General features: G+C 39.9%; 1 protein-coding gene across 1 annotated transcript; it reads right to left on the bottom strand.

Moving 5' to 3' along the window:
- Positions 1-9,279: 9,279 nt before the first annotated feature.
- On the bottom strand, positions 9,280-16,363 carry prdm2a (PR domain containing 2, with ZNF domain a). The gene is made up of 3 exons (XM_062998744.1): positions 16,291-16,363; positions 15,332-15,427; positions 9,280-13,982 (listed from the first exon to the last, which is right to left on the bottom strand). The coding sequence occupies exons 1-3, from the start codon at positions 16,361-16,363 to the stop codon at positions 9,403-9,405; spliced, it is 4,749 nt and encodes a 1,582-aa protein (XP_062854814.1). The 3' UTR covers positions 9,280-9,402.
- Positions 16,364-18,547: the final 2,184 nt, after the last annotated feature.

Below are 18,547 nucleotides of genomic sequence, written 5' to 3'. Positions count from 1 at the left end.
TCTCCCCTTTTTCTCCCCCTTTAGTGCATCCAGTTGCCCAATTGCATCACGCTTCCTCTCTGCCTATACCGAGAAGATCGAAGCTAACTTACGCCCCCTCCAACACGTGGGCAGCAAGCCTTATGCATCTTATCACCCACACATTTACGAGTGTTGTGCCACCTAGCGTTGTGTACGGAGAGACACACCCTAAGAGCACTCTTTTGTCCTCTCTGTGCAGGCGCCTCTAATCAGCCAGCAGAGGTCGTAATTGCACCAGTCTGACAGAGAGAGACCCCATCCGGCTTAGGCCCGCCCATCTGAACAACAGGCCAATCGTTGTTCATGTAGCCGGCAGGCAGAGCTGAGATTCGATACGATGTATTAGAGATCCCAGCTCTGGTTGCAGCGTGTGTTTTTACCGCTGCGCCACCTGAGCGGCTATAATACTTTTTTTAAACCTATTTGAGAACATATGCTTTTATTTAAAAAAAAATAAATAAAAAAATAAAAAAATAAATAAATAAATAAATAAATAATAAATAAATAAATAAATAAATAAATAAATAAAAAATAAATAAATAAATAAATATATATATATATATATATATATATATATATATATATATATATATATATAATTTATTTATTTATTTATTTATTTTATTTTTTTTTGTTAATGCAAAAAACATGTTATGCTGCTTCATGGGTTAATTACAATCCATTTAACATTTGTAATTACAGTGGTTCCTTGAAACTCAACGTCAATTGGTTCTGGGACTGCCGTTGAGTTTAAAAGGCTTTGAGTTTCAAGGGTTTTTTCCCCCTAAGGATGTATTGAAAACCTGTTAATGCATTTCATGGTCCCATGGATTTGCATATATTTTAGGCCAATGTAAAATATGTAAAATAATGGGGTTGTTTTTGACACTTATACACTGAACATAACACAAGTATAATATAAAAAACATTGAAATACAAAGCTGATTCTTACAATTTCTCAGAACCCCGAGCTGTAACACAAGTTTAAAAGTGAAACAGTGAGGAAAATCCAGCTAAACACAGATACATGTGGAAGCTTTCATAGTGAATCTGACAGTTATTCCACACAAATGCAGTTTCGTCTCATATGCACACTTTGATGACGCATTACCACACTGCTCTAGTCAGGGGCTGAACAAAGCGACTGTTCATTGTTAATTTGAAATAAAATAATTTAAAAAAAAAAAAAAAAAAAAAAACTGAACACGTTGAGTTTAAGGGAAATGTTGAGTTTAAGGGTACAAATTTCTCAACGAAGTGTGTTGAAATTTTGCGTTTAGAGGATGTTGAGTTACAAGGTACCACTGTAATTTGTCCTTCTAACTAAATTGTCCTTCTAACTAAGTGCTACTATGAGTAAACAAAATTTACAGACTCCTACCACAGTTAAAGATGCACTTAAAAAAAATAAGAAAATAAATGTTTTAGAGCAGGAGTTTTTGCAGAGAAAAAAATTAGAGAATTGTCAGTCAGTTCAAAGACAATGTTTCTCAGAGAAGGATTGCAAAGAGTTTAGGTATTTCACCAACTACAGTGCTTAATTTGGCATGGGTGGTCTGCATATAGTTACATTTTCAGCATTTAGCAGAAGCTTTCACCCAACGTGACTACAGTACTGTGCCAGTATATTATCTAAGCAGTTAAGGGTAAAGGGCCTTGACAACCTGGCAGTGGTGGGGATTGAACCAGCGACCTTTTGATTACTAGTCCAGTACCTTAACTGCTAGGCTACAACTGCCCTCTGTATGTATGTGCAGGCACTATTGATATGGAGGCTTATATTGGCTTATATTGGTATTATGGAGAGACATCTTCTGCCATGAGGTTCCTTTTCCTAGAAACTCCATGTCCTTTTCAGCAGGTCAGTGCCAGGCCTCATTCTGCAGTGTGGCTTTGTAGACATAAAGTGAGTGCACTTGACTGGCCTGCCTGCAGTCCAGATCTGTCTCCGATTGAAAATATATTGACCAGTAATGAAGAAGAGAATCAGACCATGGTCACCACAGACTGTTCAACTACAGAAGTTTGTATACAGCATGAACGGGCAAAAATTCCACTTGCACAACTGCATATATACAAGTTATACCAGCTTTTTAACAAAAGTAGTTAGGTTTGCATTGAAAACACTAAAAATCTGAAAATAAAGGTTCAAGTTAATTAATAAATAACATATTTGAGTATTTATTGCATTGTCCAAAACAGCCCCCTCCCCAAATGTTAGTTGCAAAATATCTGCTGTTGAAAGACTTTTATGGTGTTCAAAGTCTCAGTTTTGTTATACTCCCTTCACTGTTCTCTCTCACTTAAATTGAGGTTTTATCTTTGTCTTTGGTTAACAAATGTTAAGTTGAAAAAACAATATGTGATTGCTTTGGGTGTGTATGGTTATCCTGGACAGAGCATCAGTTTACTGCAGGGTATGCGGTTTAATGTGGTAAATTCAAAATTACTAGACTTAAAGCAAAAGTATTGTATTACTAGACATAACATAACATAATATTGAACCCAGATTTTTGGTGTAAAACCACTTGACTTTGCATTTCCAGCACTTTATTTGGCATATTTCCAGCACTTTATTAATGTGGCATCTTTCATTTTAAATAATTGAATTTAATTAATTTAAATAGGTAAACAGTATAAAACATTAATAATATGATAAACACACATCCCAATATAATGATTTGCCATGTCATGGTATCATCTTACAGCTGTGCATTTTTAAAGTCGATTAATTTTTTTAACAGCAGCTGCACTGTAAGAAATAATTAGGCTTCTTTGGTTGGAAGGACTACAAACTGTTTTCCAGTAGCTCTTAGCTTTGAGTAGTTAATTAAAATAGTAGTTTATTTTGAAGACTCGAAGACTTTGAAGACTATTTTGAAGTTTTACCCGATATATAAAATAGACTAAATTGTTAAAAAAACAAATGTTTATCATGATGTATAATATTTTATCTATATTATGTTAACGGTGTAAGTACAGAATTTGTGTACCAGTTATCTGTTATACCATTACACGTATATAGCACTATCACATTTGAACTTACACTTAATTTTAGTTCATTGAGTTAAGTTACGTTTACAGTGAGATTCCTTACATCTGTCAGAAAACATGTTAATACTTATTGGTTGAAAACATTTGTTTCCACTGGAATACAATACCGTACAATTCATGCATTCATTTTCATCAACTGTTTTATCCTGATCCGGGTCGTAGTTGGTCTAGTTCCGCTGGGAAACCCTAGATGCATAAGGCAAGAATACACTGGACAGGTGCCAATCCACCAAAGCGCCCTGGACAAATATAAAATTACCCAAATATTTCTTTAGTGAAAATAAAATACATTGTCTAAAACACAATTTTTAGTTGCTCACAAGTTACTCAACACCCATATTTCTGAATGAAAGGAAGTACTGGTTGCACCACATTTAACAATAACTGCAATGACTGCAACAAAATGCTTTCTATCATTTGATTAAAGTCTTAGACTTTGGTGTAGAGGGACCACAGTTTTTTTTGCAAAACTGCTTTAAATAAAACTCGCTGCCTGGTTTTCATGCATAAACTGCTAATTTCCAGTCTTGCCTCAGGATCTCTGGGTTAAAGTGAGAACTTTGACCAGACCACTTAAGTGTTTCTTTTCAGCCATTGAAATGCAAACATACATATGCAAACATTATCCCAAGTTTTTCTCCTCGCTGCCCTTTCATAAATTCAAATTTGCCTGGTTTGTTTCTTATTCTGTAGTCACAAACAGTGACCTTAGCTGAGTCTTGTGAAGTTCCCTTTTAATTCCGTTGGTGACTCTCTGGATGAACTGTCTTTAAGGCAAATTTTTACAGGCTTGCAGATTCTGAATGGGTCCACAGATGTTCCGAGTTTTCTCCATTTTGAAATAAATTAATGTCAGATCAGGCACTGATGTTGATCAGGAAGGCCTAACTCACAATTAACATTTCAAATAATTCCAAAAGGTGTTTACCCGGATTAAGGACATGAGTAATGTTCCTCCACACCAAACTTGTTTAACCATGTTTTTATGGACCTCGCTTGGCTCAGAGGGGCAGAGTCATGTTTGGCCTGGGGCATAATTGGATCCAATTTACTGGGGCATGTGCCCCTTTACAATCTTGCTGTTCCTCACTAAAATCACAGCAGTGACAAGTCAATAAGAAAGCCTTAAGGCTTGCTGAGCAGAGCAACATGACACCCAGAGTCCCAGACACAGAGTGAAGATGCAAACTCCACACAGAAATGACCCTGGCTGGTCAGGGATTGAACCCAGGCCCTTCTTGCTGCGAGGTGAAAGTGCTACCCACTGCATCACCGTACCACCTTGTATAAAATTAATTATATTAAATACATTTGCTTTCAACTTAATGGCAACAATTTGAGGAAAGCCCTGACCTGTTCAAGCATAAGTGTGCCATGCACACAAAGTGAAGCCCACAAAGACATGGTTTGACAATTTTGTTTTCTACACACACCATTAAATCCTCTGTAAAGCCTTCCAGGAAGAGTGGAAGCTGTTGTAGCAATTAAAGGGATAGAAACTTTATTTTAATGACCACAGTTTATTAGGATTTTAACGTCATGTTTTACACTTTGGTTACATTCATGACAGAAACGGTAGTTACTCATTACACAAGATTCATCAGTTCACAAGTTTAACGTCAAACACACTCACTTACTTTCTTAACCGCTTATCCAACCAGGATCACAGGAGGGGGGTGCTGGAGCCTATCCCAGCTTTTCAATGGGTGCAAGGCACACAGTAACACCCTGGACAGGGCCAGTCCATCGCAGGGCAGACACAAACACACACACACACACACACACACACCCATTCACCTATAGGGCAATTCAGTGTCTCCAATTAACCTGACTGCATGTTTTTGGACTGTGGAAGGAAACCAGAACTCCCGGAGGAAACCCACGCAGACACGGGGAGAACTCCACACAGAAAGGACCCAGACCGCCCCACCTGGGGATCGAACCTCTTCTTGCTGTGAGGTGACAGTGCTACCCACTGAGCAATCGTGCCGCTTTTAATGACCACAGTTTCGGAATTGTCTAGTGTCCACATACTTTTGACCATGTTGTCTATGGAAAAGTTTATTTACATTAGTTCTGTATATGTTTTAAGTGAAGTTATGAACAGGATGTGCATAGCTAACATAATTCTCCCTTTCAGAGCTCAGGCTTTTTAACTATATCAGGTTAATTGTCGTTAAAATTAGGTAGCCTAGCTTTAATGAGTTAACTTGGTACATTTACATTTTCAGCATTTAGCAGTACAGTGTCAGTATACTGACTTTTATTAACTTAGTAACTTTTATTAGTTAACTTTTAATGAGTTAACTTGTTTTAATTAGTAAACTGGTAAAACTAGTAAACCTGTGGGCAGGGTCACGGTGAGTTTGAAACCACCCAGAAAAACTAGACTCGAGGCAGGAACACAACATGAACAGAGCGCCAGTCTGTTGCTAAGCAACAATCATACCTGCATGCATAACAAGACAACGACCAGAGGACAGAGCCTACTCTTCCAGTGGCGCCACCAATCCGCTTCTTATTTTCATCAGATAACAAGTGTGTGTATAACAGCTGCATACCGCCACCTGCTGGAAATAAAGGCGGGTTACACTACGTAGCCGTCACAGTCATAGAAATACAGTCAGGCCAGTTGGAGCTACCTAAAATTGCCTTAAACGTGAGTGTGTCTGTCCTGTGGTGGACTGGTGACCTGTCCGGGGTGTATCCTGCCTTTCGCACAATGAATTAAATCCAACGCGACCCTGACCAGCATAAATAGGTGGTAAAACAGACAATAAATAAATCGTGCTATTGGCTAACCAAGCGTCTACACATAGATGATTAGTTGTGAATTAAGGTGAGGGACAGAAATAGCCGAAGCCCCAGTCCAGGGTGTATTCCATCCATGCGCCCGGTTTTTCAGGGGAAACGGACCTACCGCGCCCCCGACCAGGATAGTATACATAAAATTAAAACGTTTGCATAAAAAAAAACAACGAAAAATCGCATACTAAATAAACTGCATATACAGTATATCATATCAAGACTCCCACCTGAAGCAGAACAACGCTGCGTCCCTGCGCGCCCTCTGCCGGCCAAAAATGACATTGCAGAGAGACGCGACTCGGAAACTCCAGTGCTCTGCACAGACAACTTTACCTTATGCCCGTTCCCAGGTGCAGCGGTCGGGGTCCTTTCTGTGTGGTGTTTGCATGTTCTCCCCGTGTCTGCGTGGGTTTCCTCCGGGGCTCCGGTTTCCTCCCACAGTCCAAAGACATGCAAGTGAGGTGAATTGGATATACAAAATTGTCCATGACTGTGTTTGACATTAAAGACTTGAACTGATGAATGAACCAGTAACTACTTGCCCTGTCATGAATGTAACCAAAGTGTGTAAAACGTTATATATTGACGTTAAAATCATAATAAATAAATAAATAAATAGCCTCACCCTCATTAAACATGCTGTCATGAATTGGACTGTGAGCCAGACCTTCCCGTCCAGCATTAGTCCCTAACCTCACAGCTCAGTTGACTAAACAGGCAAACATTATTCTTGCTGCATGCTCAATAATCCAGGTACACAAATCCACAAAGTTGAATCAGTTCATCTGGACACAAGTTTGTTGTAGCGAAACGTATCGCTACAACAAACTTGTGTCTAGATGAACTGATTCAACTTTGTGGATAGGCAAACATTTCCACAAATAAGCCATTCCAGAAAAGTGAGGGATGATATAATGGAAAAAGGGGTGAGGCGAGGCAGCTTCCATGGTTTTGGAATGTGATGCAATTTTTTGAATATATCTCTAATTTAAAGAATTCGAGCAGTACTGCAAAGGTGATCATTAAGACTTTATTTGAACATACACAGTGTTTGAAAAGTTACGTCTCGAACAGAGATGTGTTTTTACAATGACACAGTAAACATCAATTAGGATCTTTGTTCACAGTAATAGAGGGTCATAATTTCAGGATGGTAGAATGATAAAAATCCAGACATGTCAAAAACAATACAGGTTAAAGTCAATCAAGTTTTAGAGGACAAACATGAAATAATGAGTCACAGTTTAACAATTAGTTGTGTGTGTGTGTGTGTGTGTGTGTGTGAGCTAATGATGTACTCGGATTTTCACATTTTTATGTAAATTTCAGTTAACCCTTAATACTGTTCCTTTATTCTACAGTAGCTTTTGGAAACTATACTACACAGTAAAATGATTGGTTTTAAATAAGGAAAATCCACACAATGTTTACTTTTATTCTTTAAGAGTGTATCCATAAAATTCCATTAATAAACACAAATACTGAGTATAATGTGTATAATTTAATCTTTTTTTCCCGAAAAGGTTCATTTTTTTGTATGAAACAATGCTGTTTTTACACAGCAACCCAACACTAGTCTTTTAGTAAAAAAGCAGAATACCTCAGCAAAGCATCTAAATATTCTCACAGAGAAACCATTAAGGCATTTTCTACAAATATTTAAATTATATTGACAGTCGTGTTTATGAAAATCAGGTCTATTTGTATGCCTAAAAACATGGCTTTGTGCAAACTACAGTAAGATCCATTTTGATTTAACATCCAAAAACAGTTAAAAACCTCGATTAAAACCGTCATTTTCATTGTATATAGTTGATGAGAACAGAATTTCTATAAATTAATTTGATAGATAATTATAAAATCGTTATATAATCGTTATTTGAACCAACAAAAACATTTTAAGGGATGTTGCAATAATAAACAGACATTTTGAAGGTAGAAGTGGCATGCTGATACAGTATTACGTACACCTTCAATTCTGAGAAACCCGCGTCATGCATTAACCAGAGACTGTTAAGAATGTCAAGACTGCACATATACAGCAAACCACATCCACATGTATAAACACGAAGATTAGTTCTAACAAAACGATAATCAGCTGAAACACAACATGAGCAAATGAGGAAATTACTTTAAATTGCAATTAAACAACAACAAAAAAATCAATAATTAACTGCAATACATCACCAATACCTTCTTAAACAGCCTAAAATATTGTAGTGCGACATGTAACTGTTATTTATAAAGTGCATGAGAAGTATATTTTCCAGAAAATGTCTGAATGAAAAGGATTCCCTGTAACCCTGTAGCAACTTGTGACTGGTGAACTGATCAACTGCTATTGTTCTCGCAGTTACTGAGATTCAGCTTATCAAATATCTACCTACCCTGTAATGGACTAGTGACCAGGCCTTTGCCCAATAAATCAGACCCACCGCGACCCTGACCAGGATAAAACAGTGGTAAAGCAGACAGTGAATGAATGAAATATCTATCCAGTGTTTGTATTCATCATGTTTATATATATATAGGCTCCCAAGTGGTGCAACAAAACAGGACTTTCATTAGAAAATTGCACGTTTTGTAGACATACGCATCCATGGCAGGAAGGCTGATATTTCTACATCTGACCCAAATACTTTGTCACAGGTTTTTCACCAGAATATAGAACATAGGCCCATTTAAGAGAGGACATCATTATAGGAGTATTGTGTTCACACAAGAACAGTGCATCTGGGTTCCTAGCTCGATTGCTTAATTCTTCAAAGTCATCTTTAATGCAACAAGGGTTAAAAAATAAACCCCTTAATTCCACGGATGTACAAAACATACTGTATCCATTGCTTTTATTAGTTTTATAAGCCTCTTGTATGGCGGAACGTGGCACCTTACAGCAAGAAGGGCCTGGGTTTAATTCCCTGGCTGGGCAGCCAGGGTCCTTTCTGTGTGAAGCTTGCATGTTTTCCCTGTGTCCGCATGGGTTCCTTCCAGGTGCACCAGTTTAGCTTCTGGGGTTGAAACCCAGACCCTCTTTTTTCCTACAAGCATGTCAATCTATTCAATAATGCTGTAAAACTGACAGGGTGGCTAATTTCACATGAAAGAAGCAGACATGAGCTCTCTGTCCAGGGTATTCCTACCTTGCACCCTGGGTTCCTTGGTGAAACCAGACCTGCTGTGACCCTGACTATGATAAATAATTGATAAAAATGAAAAATAAACAACTATTAACATTATAACTACCAGTAATGTGTGTGTATGCCATGGATGCCTATGTTTATTATATCTTATCATTTTAGTGAGTAAAGGTACAGTTATAAGACAAGACTTATAACTCTTACATAATTTGATATGTAAACAAGGGTCCTTGTTTTCAGGACTTTTTTCCCCCTTTTTTAACACATATTCACAATTATCTTCTTCCAGTCTTATACAAAACCAATTGTATTACTTTCAGGAGATGTACAAAAAAGTTAGAACACAAGAATAATAACATAATTTGTAATAAATATCATTCTGCTAATTCAATTTGTCTTTTGACTTCTTCAAGTCCACACCTGGTTGATTCGCAGTGCCATTCTGCCTGTCCGTCATGCCTCCATGGTTAGTCCTTTTATTAGTGTTGTTGGGTGTATTGTTTAATGTGCCATTAGCCTGCTGCAGACTTCGAGTAACGGGACCTGCAGTTCTTTCTCTCATCTCCACCTCATCCTGCTTTATTTCCCTCCCAACTCCTTGTACCCTGTTGCTCAGTTGCTGTAGTTTTCTTATCGTTGTTGGATACTTATTTGATGCCAGTGGTGACTGAATGGCTTCCATTAGAATGAGTTTACTTTTCTTACCCAAGTGAACTGCTGAGCCGGACAGAACGTCAGATCTTTTAGGCCTAAAATTATGCACTGTAATTTTTCCCTTGCCAATGTGAGTTTTAACTGGTAGACTGGTGAATTTGGCTGAACCAGACTCTTTGGTTTGTATTTTTGCAATGGTTTTCTGACCTTGGTTCAATCTTTGCGATTTCATGATGACTTCCGCTACACGTGGACGAAAGCGCCCGTTGTTTTCCTGGGCTAGTGCCATGCTTGCTTTTCTTTTTTTGAGTTTCCTGCAGACAGGTCTTAAGGGGCAGCTGATAGCCATATGTTTCTTCAGGCTGGCAGGGTAGGTGAACTCCCTGCTACAGTGAGGGCAATTGAAAACCTCCAGCCCTTCTTGTGAAGCTTTCCTCCCCACAGGCTTGCCTCGGTGCACCCACAGAGATTTCTTCTTATTATGAGAGTTCAGCTTCATCTTAGCGTCTGATTCATTGCTGGTAAACTTTTTCAGCTGGCCAAGTTTCTGAGAGGCATTTTGTCGCAAATTGACTCCTCTTGCAGGGAGCAGAACTCCATTTTGCACTTTTGCGATTTGTTTAAGAGGTATGGGGTTCTTTTTTGGAGTGTAGCGCTTTTTGTCACTGGCATTAGCACAGGCTAATATGTGCGTGTGCAGTTCAGGCATGTTGTCAAAGCCTTGGCCACACTTAGTGCAGCGAATGGTGGTGCTAAAGGTCTGTGGGATGTTATGAGTGCTGAAGTTAGTCGCAGTTGTATTTGTCATTCCGACTGGACTGCGGTTGTGGTAAGGAAATGGAGGTGGCTTAAAACTCGGGTAATGCTGGTTAATACCCAGGCGCACATCTGTACCCTTGGGTTTGACGCCTTCAGTCGCCATGATTTTGATAGTGGTGTATATCTCTTCAGTAGTGTTCTCACTGTTAGTGTCCTCCTCTGCTTTTGGAGAGGATTTGAACTGATTTTTGTCATTTTTAGGGCTCACTGAGGTTGCAGAATCCACTTTTAAGGGACTATTATGATTTTCAGGTCTCAGTTTACCATTTTCTACCTCAGTGTGGGAGCACTCCTGACCAGGATGGAGGTCTCGATGATGCTGCTCGAGGTTGCAAAGAAAGGCAAACTCTTTAGAACATACTCTGCAAACGTATATTTTACCAATGCCATGATAACTGGATCGGTGCTCCAGTAAACCAGTTTCACTTTCAAATAACTGCACACAAAACTCACACTTATATGGCCAAGTGTCTGAGTGTTCGCTGATGTGCTGACTCAGACCCTTCATGGACTGAAAAGACTCATCACAAGCATTGCACAAGAAGCGCTTGCACAGACGAGGCAGGGTTATTTGTTCCTCACTCAAAGAGTGGTGCTGTACAGAAATTTCTGAAGCCTCTTCAGGACTAAAAGAGCATGTTGAACCATCTGTAAGTGCTGGTTCAGTCTCCATTGTTTCTCGGGGATTAGAATCAAACGATGATAGGTCTTCAGCTTCTGGATTATCTAATGAGGCTACATTAGTGGGTGAGTCCAGTTGCAAATCTTGAGGCTCATCAGTGCAAGCCTCTGTCAGTTCTGGAACCGAGGGCTCAGTGTTGTCAGTCAGTGGTTGTGATGAAGATTGGAGCTCTGGTGGGTCATTGGGTTCTGGTGGAGTTTTGTCAAAGAGACAGTTGATGGCATTAGTTTGCAAGACAGGATTGGAATTAGTGGACTCCAGTGCGACTGTATACTCAATGACAAATACATTTGGAGGAATACTTAAGGAGGTGATGTTTGCCTGGTTGATCAACAAAGACGGAGAAAATAGCTGTGCTTCAGGTGACAAGACAGAATCATTACATGTCATCACTAAAGTTCTTTGTGCTAGTTCACACCCAGATGGATCTGTAGAAATCTGAGGACCTTGCAAACCTAGAGGCAGGGCTGTGGGCAAAAGTGCATGAGTCATACCACCAGACGCGCAATTAAGCCAATCAGGAATAGACACATTAAAAGCTGTTAAGGGATTTCCAACAGTCATTTCTACAGGAGCTGGGGGAACTACAGGAATGGAACACTGAGCATCAGAACTTGGGCGAACCAGCTCGCTGGTTATGGGTGTGGAAACTGGAACAAAAACCTCATTGGGTACTTGAGTAAATGTGTTTAGTTCTGAAAATGTCTGGGTTAAAGGTACAGTGTGCAATACAGCAGGAGTAAGTGCTGAAGGGGTTAGGTGCAGTGCATCAGACGAGGCCGGAGACAGCTCAAACATAACTCTTTCGGGATTAGTATTAACTGGGTCAGTCATTACTGCAGGATTTGTTACTACATGATCACTGGTAATCAATGCATCCGCAATCGCAGGGACATCTACGACAGCATACTGGTCTAGTAGGACCTTCTCCAACATGCTTGAGTTAGGTTTCGTTCTTCTGACTTGTAACTGGAAGGCTGAGCATTCTGGTGAGTCAGACTCAGAACTCTTTCTGTTCATGCTCAGATCCAGAGCACACTCTTCAAAGACCTCGGGGTCGTTTTTTGCCACAGTGTTGGAGAGGTCTAGTGGCTGCTGATTGCATGACCTCCCACCAGTCCCAGATGCAGAGCAGTCCAATGGCAGAACATGCTGACTGGCAGCATTGTCATTTATTGGTGGAATCTCTGCTTGTATTTCATCTTTTTTAGTAAGGTTTATTACAGCAGAAGAAGTGTAGTGGATGTCCATCTCTGGCACCTTAAGTACTGGAGAAAGCTCCTCCTGAGCCATAGTGGTATTTAACTCAGACGTAGTGCTTTGCTGTGAAGGCAAAGGAGGAGATGATGTTCTTCTCCTAAACCTGCTAGTCGTTGCAGGTAAAACAGTTAATGACGGACAGAATTTTTGACCTTCAGTAAACAAAGAAAATGTTGACTTATTGTTGCCTTGGTTCTGTAAAAGCTGCTTCAGCTTCGGGGACAGATAAATCATTTTGTCTTTTTGGAAAACAATAGTCTCTAACGGCCTGGGCAAAACGGTGCCAATTAAAGTACCTTCCGTGTTTGAGGAAGATGTTGTCAAGATAGATTCAGACTCTAATTCAATTTTTATTTGTGGCAATAAAGGTGGGGTAGATGTCCTTCTTCTGACAGACGGTTGGCCAGAGGGGTCAAGGGTCATGTGGCATGGGTTGATTATCAAGGCATCCAGGTCAAGCACAGTAGAAGCAGAATTTACCTCCATCACTTCACAGTTTGTAACAGCACTGGTTGAGATGATTTTCCCGTCAATGTAAAAGCTGAGGTTTTCAGAGATGTTGCTGGAAATATCGACCATGTACTCTTCTTGTTTGGTCTCCTCATTGGGGTGAGTACTAGCAATTAAAGAAGCTTCTGCCAAACCATCAGGCTGCTGACTTTGAAGCTCCTGAGGACTTTTAGCATTTGAATTGACACTTCTTGGTAGGAGTCGACGTTCATGTATTCTGCGCTCATGCCTTCTCAGGTTAGTGTGAGTGCCATAAGCCTTTTTGCAGTACTTGCAGACAAAAGCACCCTTAGCGTCCCCACTTCCATCTGAGCCACCAGTTCTTACTGAATTAGGCCCAGAAAGGTGTACGACTGGTTGTGAAGACAGGGCACTCTGGTCTTTTTCTTCTGAAGTGACAACCCCTGTATTCTCTCCAACTCTCTTCACAGAGGGAATTTTGAGAACACCTGTCCTATTTGCGCTATCGTGCCTTCTTTCATGTCGCCGTCTGCCAAACTGCGTCCTAAAGCACATTCGACAGTGGCGGCATTTAAATGTCTGTGTGTGGCAGGATGCTGGGGTATGTATGTGGCATTCCAAGCCTTGCCGAGTACTAAACCGTCTTTGACAGTGCTGACAGAAAAATGAGCATAATCCCTGGAGGTCAGTGTCAGGGTTACTCTCCGGGTCACAATCTGGGGCCTGGTTAGCACCTGTCTCAGACGAGAAGTCTGAGCCATGTTCCGGTTTGGTAATTTCCAAGTCCTCTGTCTCATTTGTTTGACAGGATGGGTGTTGATTTATTACATCCATGGTTAGTAAAGGTACGTCTTCCATAGGTGGCTGTCTGGTTGTCTCTGCATGCGAGATGTTCAGATCCTCCACACAGTGTTCCATTGTTTTATCTGGCTCTCCCACGTTCTCACCCACTTCTACTTCTTCACACACGTAAAGGAGGTGTTTCCCAGTATGACACAGCTGACGATTCTCAGTAGGACACAGTGTTACGGATTGTTGCTTCTCCTTTGGAGAAACAGGCAGCTCATCTGTTTTCACTATTTAAACAGACAACACTGCAAATTATACCTTATTCAAAATATGTAGTAATCAATAACTTTAAACAATGAAATTAAATAAGACACTTTTACATTCAGGGAAAATTAACGATTAGTCCAAGGTCATGCTGAGAAATACAGAATCTATTCTGCTTTTACACTAGCAAGCGACATAGTGATAGTTCTGTTACCTACGTAGAAAAACAGCATGGAACCGCAATTACGGAAGCACAGGCAAGCACCAATGGCAAAGCAACCAAAAGCAAGTGATGCTTGACATTTTAATGAAGATGTTCTAAATTTTATGTAGATTAGGTATGATGTGCTAAAGCATTGGATTTAGCACATTATGATTCGTTCCCAAGTCAGATGTCTTTCCCTCATAGCTTCAGTTTGCCTTTGAATCTAGCTCCAGTTTGACAATGTTTAGCACACATAAAGCAAAGAAAAGTAATAAGCACTGTCTCATACACTATATTGCCAAAAGTATTCACTCACCCATCCAAATCATTGAATCATCACCAAGCGCAATGCAAAGCTTCGGATGCAGTGGTGTAAAGAACGCCGCCACTGGACTCTAGAGCAGTGGAGATGTGTTTTCTGGAGTGACGAATCGCGCTTCTCTGCCTGGCAATCCGATGGACGAGTCTGGGTTTGGCGGTTGCCAGGAGAGCGGTACTTGTCTGACTGCATTGTGCCAAGTGTAAAGTTATGGTGTGGGGTTGTTTTTCAGGAGTTGGGCAGTCTTAATGCTTTACCATACCAAGAGATTTTGGACAATTTCATGCTCCACACTTTGTGGGAACAGTTTGGGGATGGCCCCTTCCTGTTCCAACATGACTGTGCACCAGTGCACAAAGCAAGGTCCATAAAAACATGGATGAGTTTGGTGTGGAAGAACTTGACTGGCCTGCACAGAGTCCTGACCTCAACCCGATAGAACACCTTTGGGATGAATTAGAGCGGAGACTATGAGCCAGGCCTTCTCATCCAACATCAGTGTCTGACCTCACAAATAAGCTTCTGGAAGAATGGTCAAAAATTCCCATAAACACACTCCTAAACCTTGTGGAGAGCCTTCCTAGAAGAGTTGAAGCTGTTACAGCTGCAAAGGTTGGGCCAACATCCTATTAAACCCTATGGATTAAGAATGGGATTTTTAAAGAGGTTTAAATAGTATTCAACTGACTGTATACATTTTCAAGCCATTGTCCTTCAGCTCCTTTTATGAACACAGAGACAATCAATGAGTAATATCTGTGACTTGTCGCCTGGTAGTGTAAACACAGGGTTAAGTATATTTGTTTTTATGTAGTATACTATTAACAGTGATTTGTTAATGAAGTTACCATTTTCAGAATCACACGTGTCACATTGGCTTCTCTTAACCACTTGTTGGGCCGGACCACACCACCTCTCTTGCTCTATTTGAGACTTCTTATTGCCTGAAAGACAGAATAATTAGCATTATTGTCTCAATTTAAATATAATAAAAAGTGTTTACCACACAGATAATGAGCTTGGGAATATTTCCAAAAAAATGTTTTACAGACCAAAAACCTTTCTTGATAATACAGGTGAGCGGAGAATGACAAGACTGGTTTGAGCTATGGTAACTTATATAATGACTCCATACAACTGTAATAAGCAGAAAAACATCTCAGAATGTACAGCACATCAAACCTTAAGCAGTGACAATTAATTCATTCATGTCATGTCCAGCTTCACCAGAATCACCGGGCACAAAGCAGTAACACACCCTGGACAGGACACCAATCCATCAAAGGGCCTTACCTAAACCTCCCTCACTTTCCAGACACAGACAATCATGTCTGCATGTAGATACCTGACCAGACTCTGGATCCAGTAGTAGTCTAGCGTAATTTATATATGTGCCACCTGTGTACCCAAAATGAAGCAGCTGGTGAAAATAATTACTAAATAAATACATTTCTGCTTTAATCAGTGTGGTAAATTGGCACAGTTGATATAATGGTGCCAGAAAGCTAAAAGATCCTAAGAAACTGGGTTTGACCCTCACCCGTGATTACTGTCTATGAGGAGTTTCTCATGTTGTCCCTGGTTTCCTCCTAACTCCCAAGCAATAAGTAAAAATAAATAATTCAATAAATAAATAATATTTCTTTTTTATCATTCTAACTCGTTTTTACATTTTCCTCCCAGCCTGGCCGAAACCAGTTCCCCCAACTGTAACTTCCTCCACCACTGCAGCCCCCACCCTAACAGAGGTGCAAACTATCACACACCCCTTCTGACATGCGCAAAGTCGCCAACTGCTTCTTCTCACCAGTGAGAGACAGGGTATTACAGAGGGCTGCATCACATATGGAGCAGCAGCAGTAAGGAACCCATTTGACCATTCACCCCCCAGACACGTCCAATGAAAACTGAACCAATCATATTTATGCTATTATCATATTATTATAAGTGTCAGTGTTGCCTTCCCTTGGGAATTTTTTTATTTGAACTCAAGCAATTAAAATCTGCATGCAATTTTATGGTCTACAGTCATAAATAAGGAATGACAACGCGTACTACTACTAAATAAAAATCTTTGGTTTTACTTGCCATTTCTATGGCTACTGTACATTTACTTCTTTACTTAAATTTTTTTTGGACGTGAGAACATGACGTCACGTCTGTTGTCATCCGTGCATTTTACTTCCGTTTTTTGGTAATTGTTGTGATAGATTGCAGGAATAAAATTGTCAGAAACAATTAATATTGTTACCGGACTTTCAGAGTCTGATAGTGATAGCGAATTGGATTAGACAGGACACTCTCTGGGTTTGAAAGACATTAATAATTTTTTAATATTGCAATTTGTAAATATTGATACTGATAGCCGCTCAGGTGGCGCAGCGGTAAAAACACACACTGCAACCAGGGCTGGATTCTGAGTACGTAGTATCGAATCCAGCTCTGCTTCACCGGTTCGGTATGGGCAACGATTGGCCGGTTGCTCAGTTGGGGGGTGGGACAAAGAACCAGATGTGGGTCTCTCTCTGTCAGAATGCGATTACGACCTCTGCCGGCTGATTAGAGGCGCCTGCACAAGAGATAAGGAAGAGTGCCCTTAGGGTGTGTCTCTCCACATGCAACGCTAGGTGGTGCCAACTTATCAATGTGTGGGTTGCAAAAATGCATCCGGAGGGGATATGGGTTAGCTTCGATCTCCTCGGTCAGGGCAGGGTTCGGCATAGACAGAGAGGAAGCACGATGCAAATTGAACAATTGGATGCGCTAAATTGGGAGAAAAAATAATAATAAAATAAAATATTGATACTGATAAATATTCTGCTTTTTTTTTTAACTCAGGATTTTTGTTTTTGTGAATAATTGTGAAAATATGTTCACAATGTTCAAATCTTCACAATTTTGTCATTATTTTTATTAAGACTCATTCTACCAAAATGCACCACAGAGCGCCACAGTAAGTCTTTTCTACCTGTGGCCATCAAACTCTATAATTCCTCCCTTAATGTGTGACACTATGGTTCATCTGTGCAATATTCAGTATTCATATGTGCAATAATAATAATGTAAGTATTTTAATTATTTAATTATGTGTAAAATAACTTTTTACCTTCTATTTGCACATTTTTCTTCTTTTTTTCTTTGTTTTAAGCTAGTAGAGTGTTTATTCTTTCTACATAAATGGGTGCTACTGTAAGAACTGCAATTTCCCTCTGGGATCAATAAAGTATTCTGATTCTGATTAGTCACTTGGTATTTTTAGTACAATGTTGGGATTTTTGTGGCAAGATCTTGGGAATTCTTAAAATGGACAGTGGCAACAAAGTGGTATGATGGCACAGATGACGTTGTGAGTGCCACAAAGCAGCACAGATCGACCCTCAGTACTGTACCTGAGGAGTGTGCCATGTCCAGGACGTTGTTTACAGGTGGCACTGGACCAACTGATATGCTTACCCAGGATAAAGCAATTAGTAAAATGAATAAATGACTAAATGAATTAATTTGTAAAAAATTGCTGGCATTTTGTGATAGACTAGTACAACAACACAGTGCGTCGCTGCGGCTATTAAACAGATTATTATAATTAATAATAATAATTAGAAAAAAAAAATTTACTGCGTTGAGAAGTATAAATCGACGACTAACAATAACAGCTGGTGTTTATTAGCTAGCTGCAGGTGTAGCCCACATGTTGCAGTTACAGTCAGTCCTTCTTAAATAATGCGGCTCTAGAACCGCAGTCTGGAAGGTCACAGTCAGTCATAGACAGAATGATTTACTCTTTTTATGCACTACACAACCATCAAACATTCACCATAAACATTTACAGCTGTCGTTATAAATCAAATCCTATTAATAACGCAGGCTGATTTGAAAGCCGTTATGTGACTGCTGCGCTTTCTTGCTCTCAGTGCTATATAAACATTACACCACCAGCCTATTGCTCTGCACCTATTAGACCTATTTATTATTCTAGCAGCACTGCACCAAACTTAAAAGTACATACCTGTGCAATTTAGCGGCTTTGTTGGCAGGAAGCAGGTCAGTCATATGTGGGCAGGATT

The sequence above is a fragment of the Trichomycterus rosablanca genome, chromosome 7 (genome assembly GCF_030014385.1).
Source record: "Trichomycterus rosablanca isolate fTriRos1 chromosome 7, fTriRos1.hap1, whole genome shotgun sequence".
Lineage (NCBI taxonomy): Eukaryota > Metazoa > Chordata > Actinopteri > Siluriformes > Trichomycteridae > Trichomycterus > Trichomycterus rosablanca.
Note: the sequence above shows the minus strand (reverse complement) of the source record. Positions and strands in the feature narration are given on the sequence as shown.

What these genes read in the sequence shown, in the direction of transcription:
- prdm2a (XM_062998744.1), bottom strand. Translation starts at nt 16,363, where the DNA reads ATGGTCAAATGGGTTCCTTACTGCTGCTGCTCCATATGTGATGCAGCC. An exon ending in TAATACCCTGTCTCTCACTG is followed by an intron (nt 15,428 to 16,290) that starts GTGAGAAGAAGC and finishes TCTGTCTTTCAG; the next exon opens with GCAATAAGAAGTCTCAAATA. An exon ending in CACGTGTGATTCTGAAAATG is followed by an intron (nt 13,983 to 15,331) that starts GTAACTTCATTA and finishes CTGTTTAAATAG; the next exon opens with TGAAAACAGATGAGCTGCCT.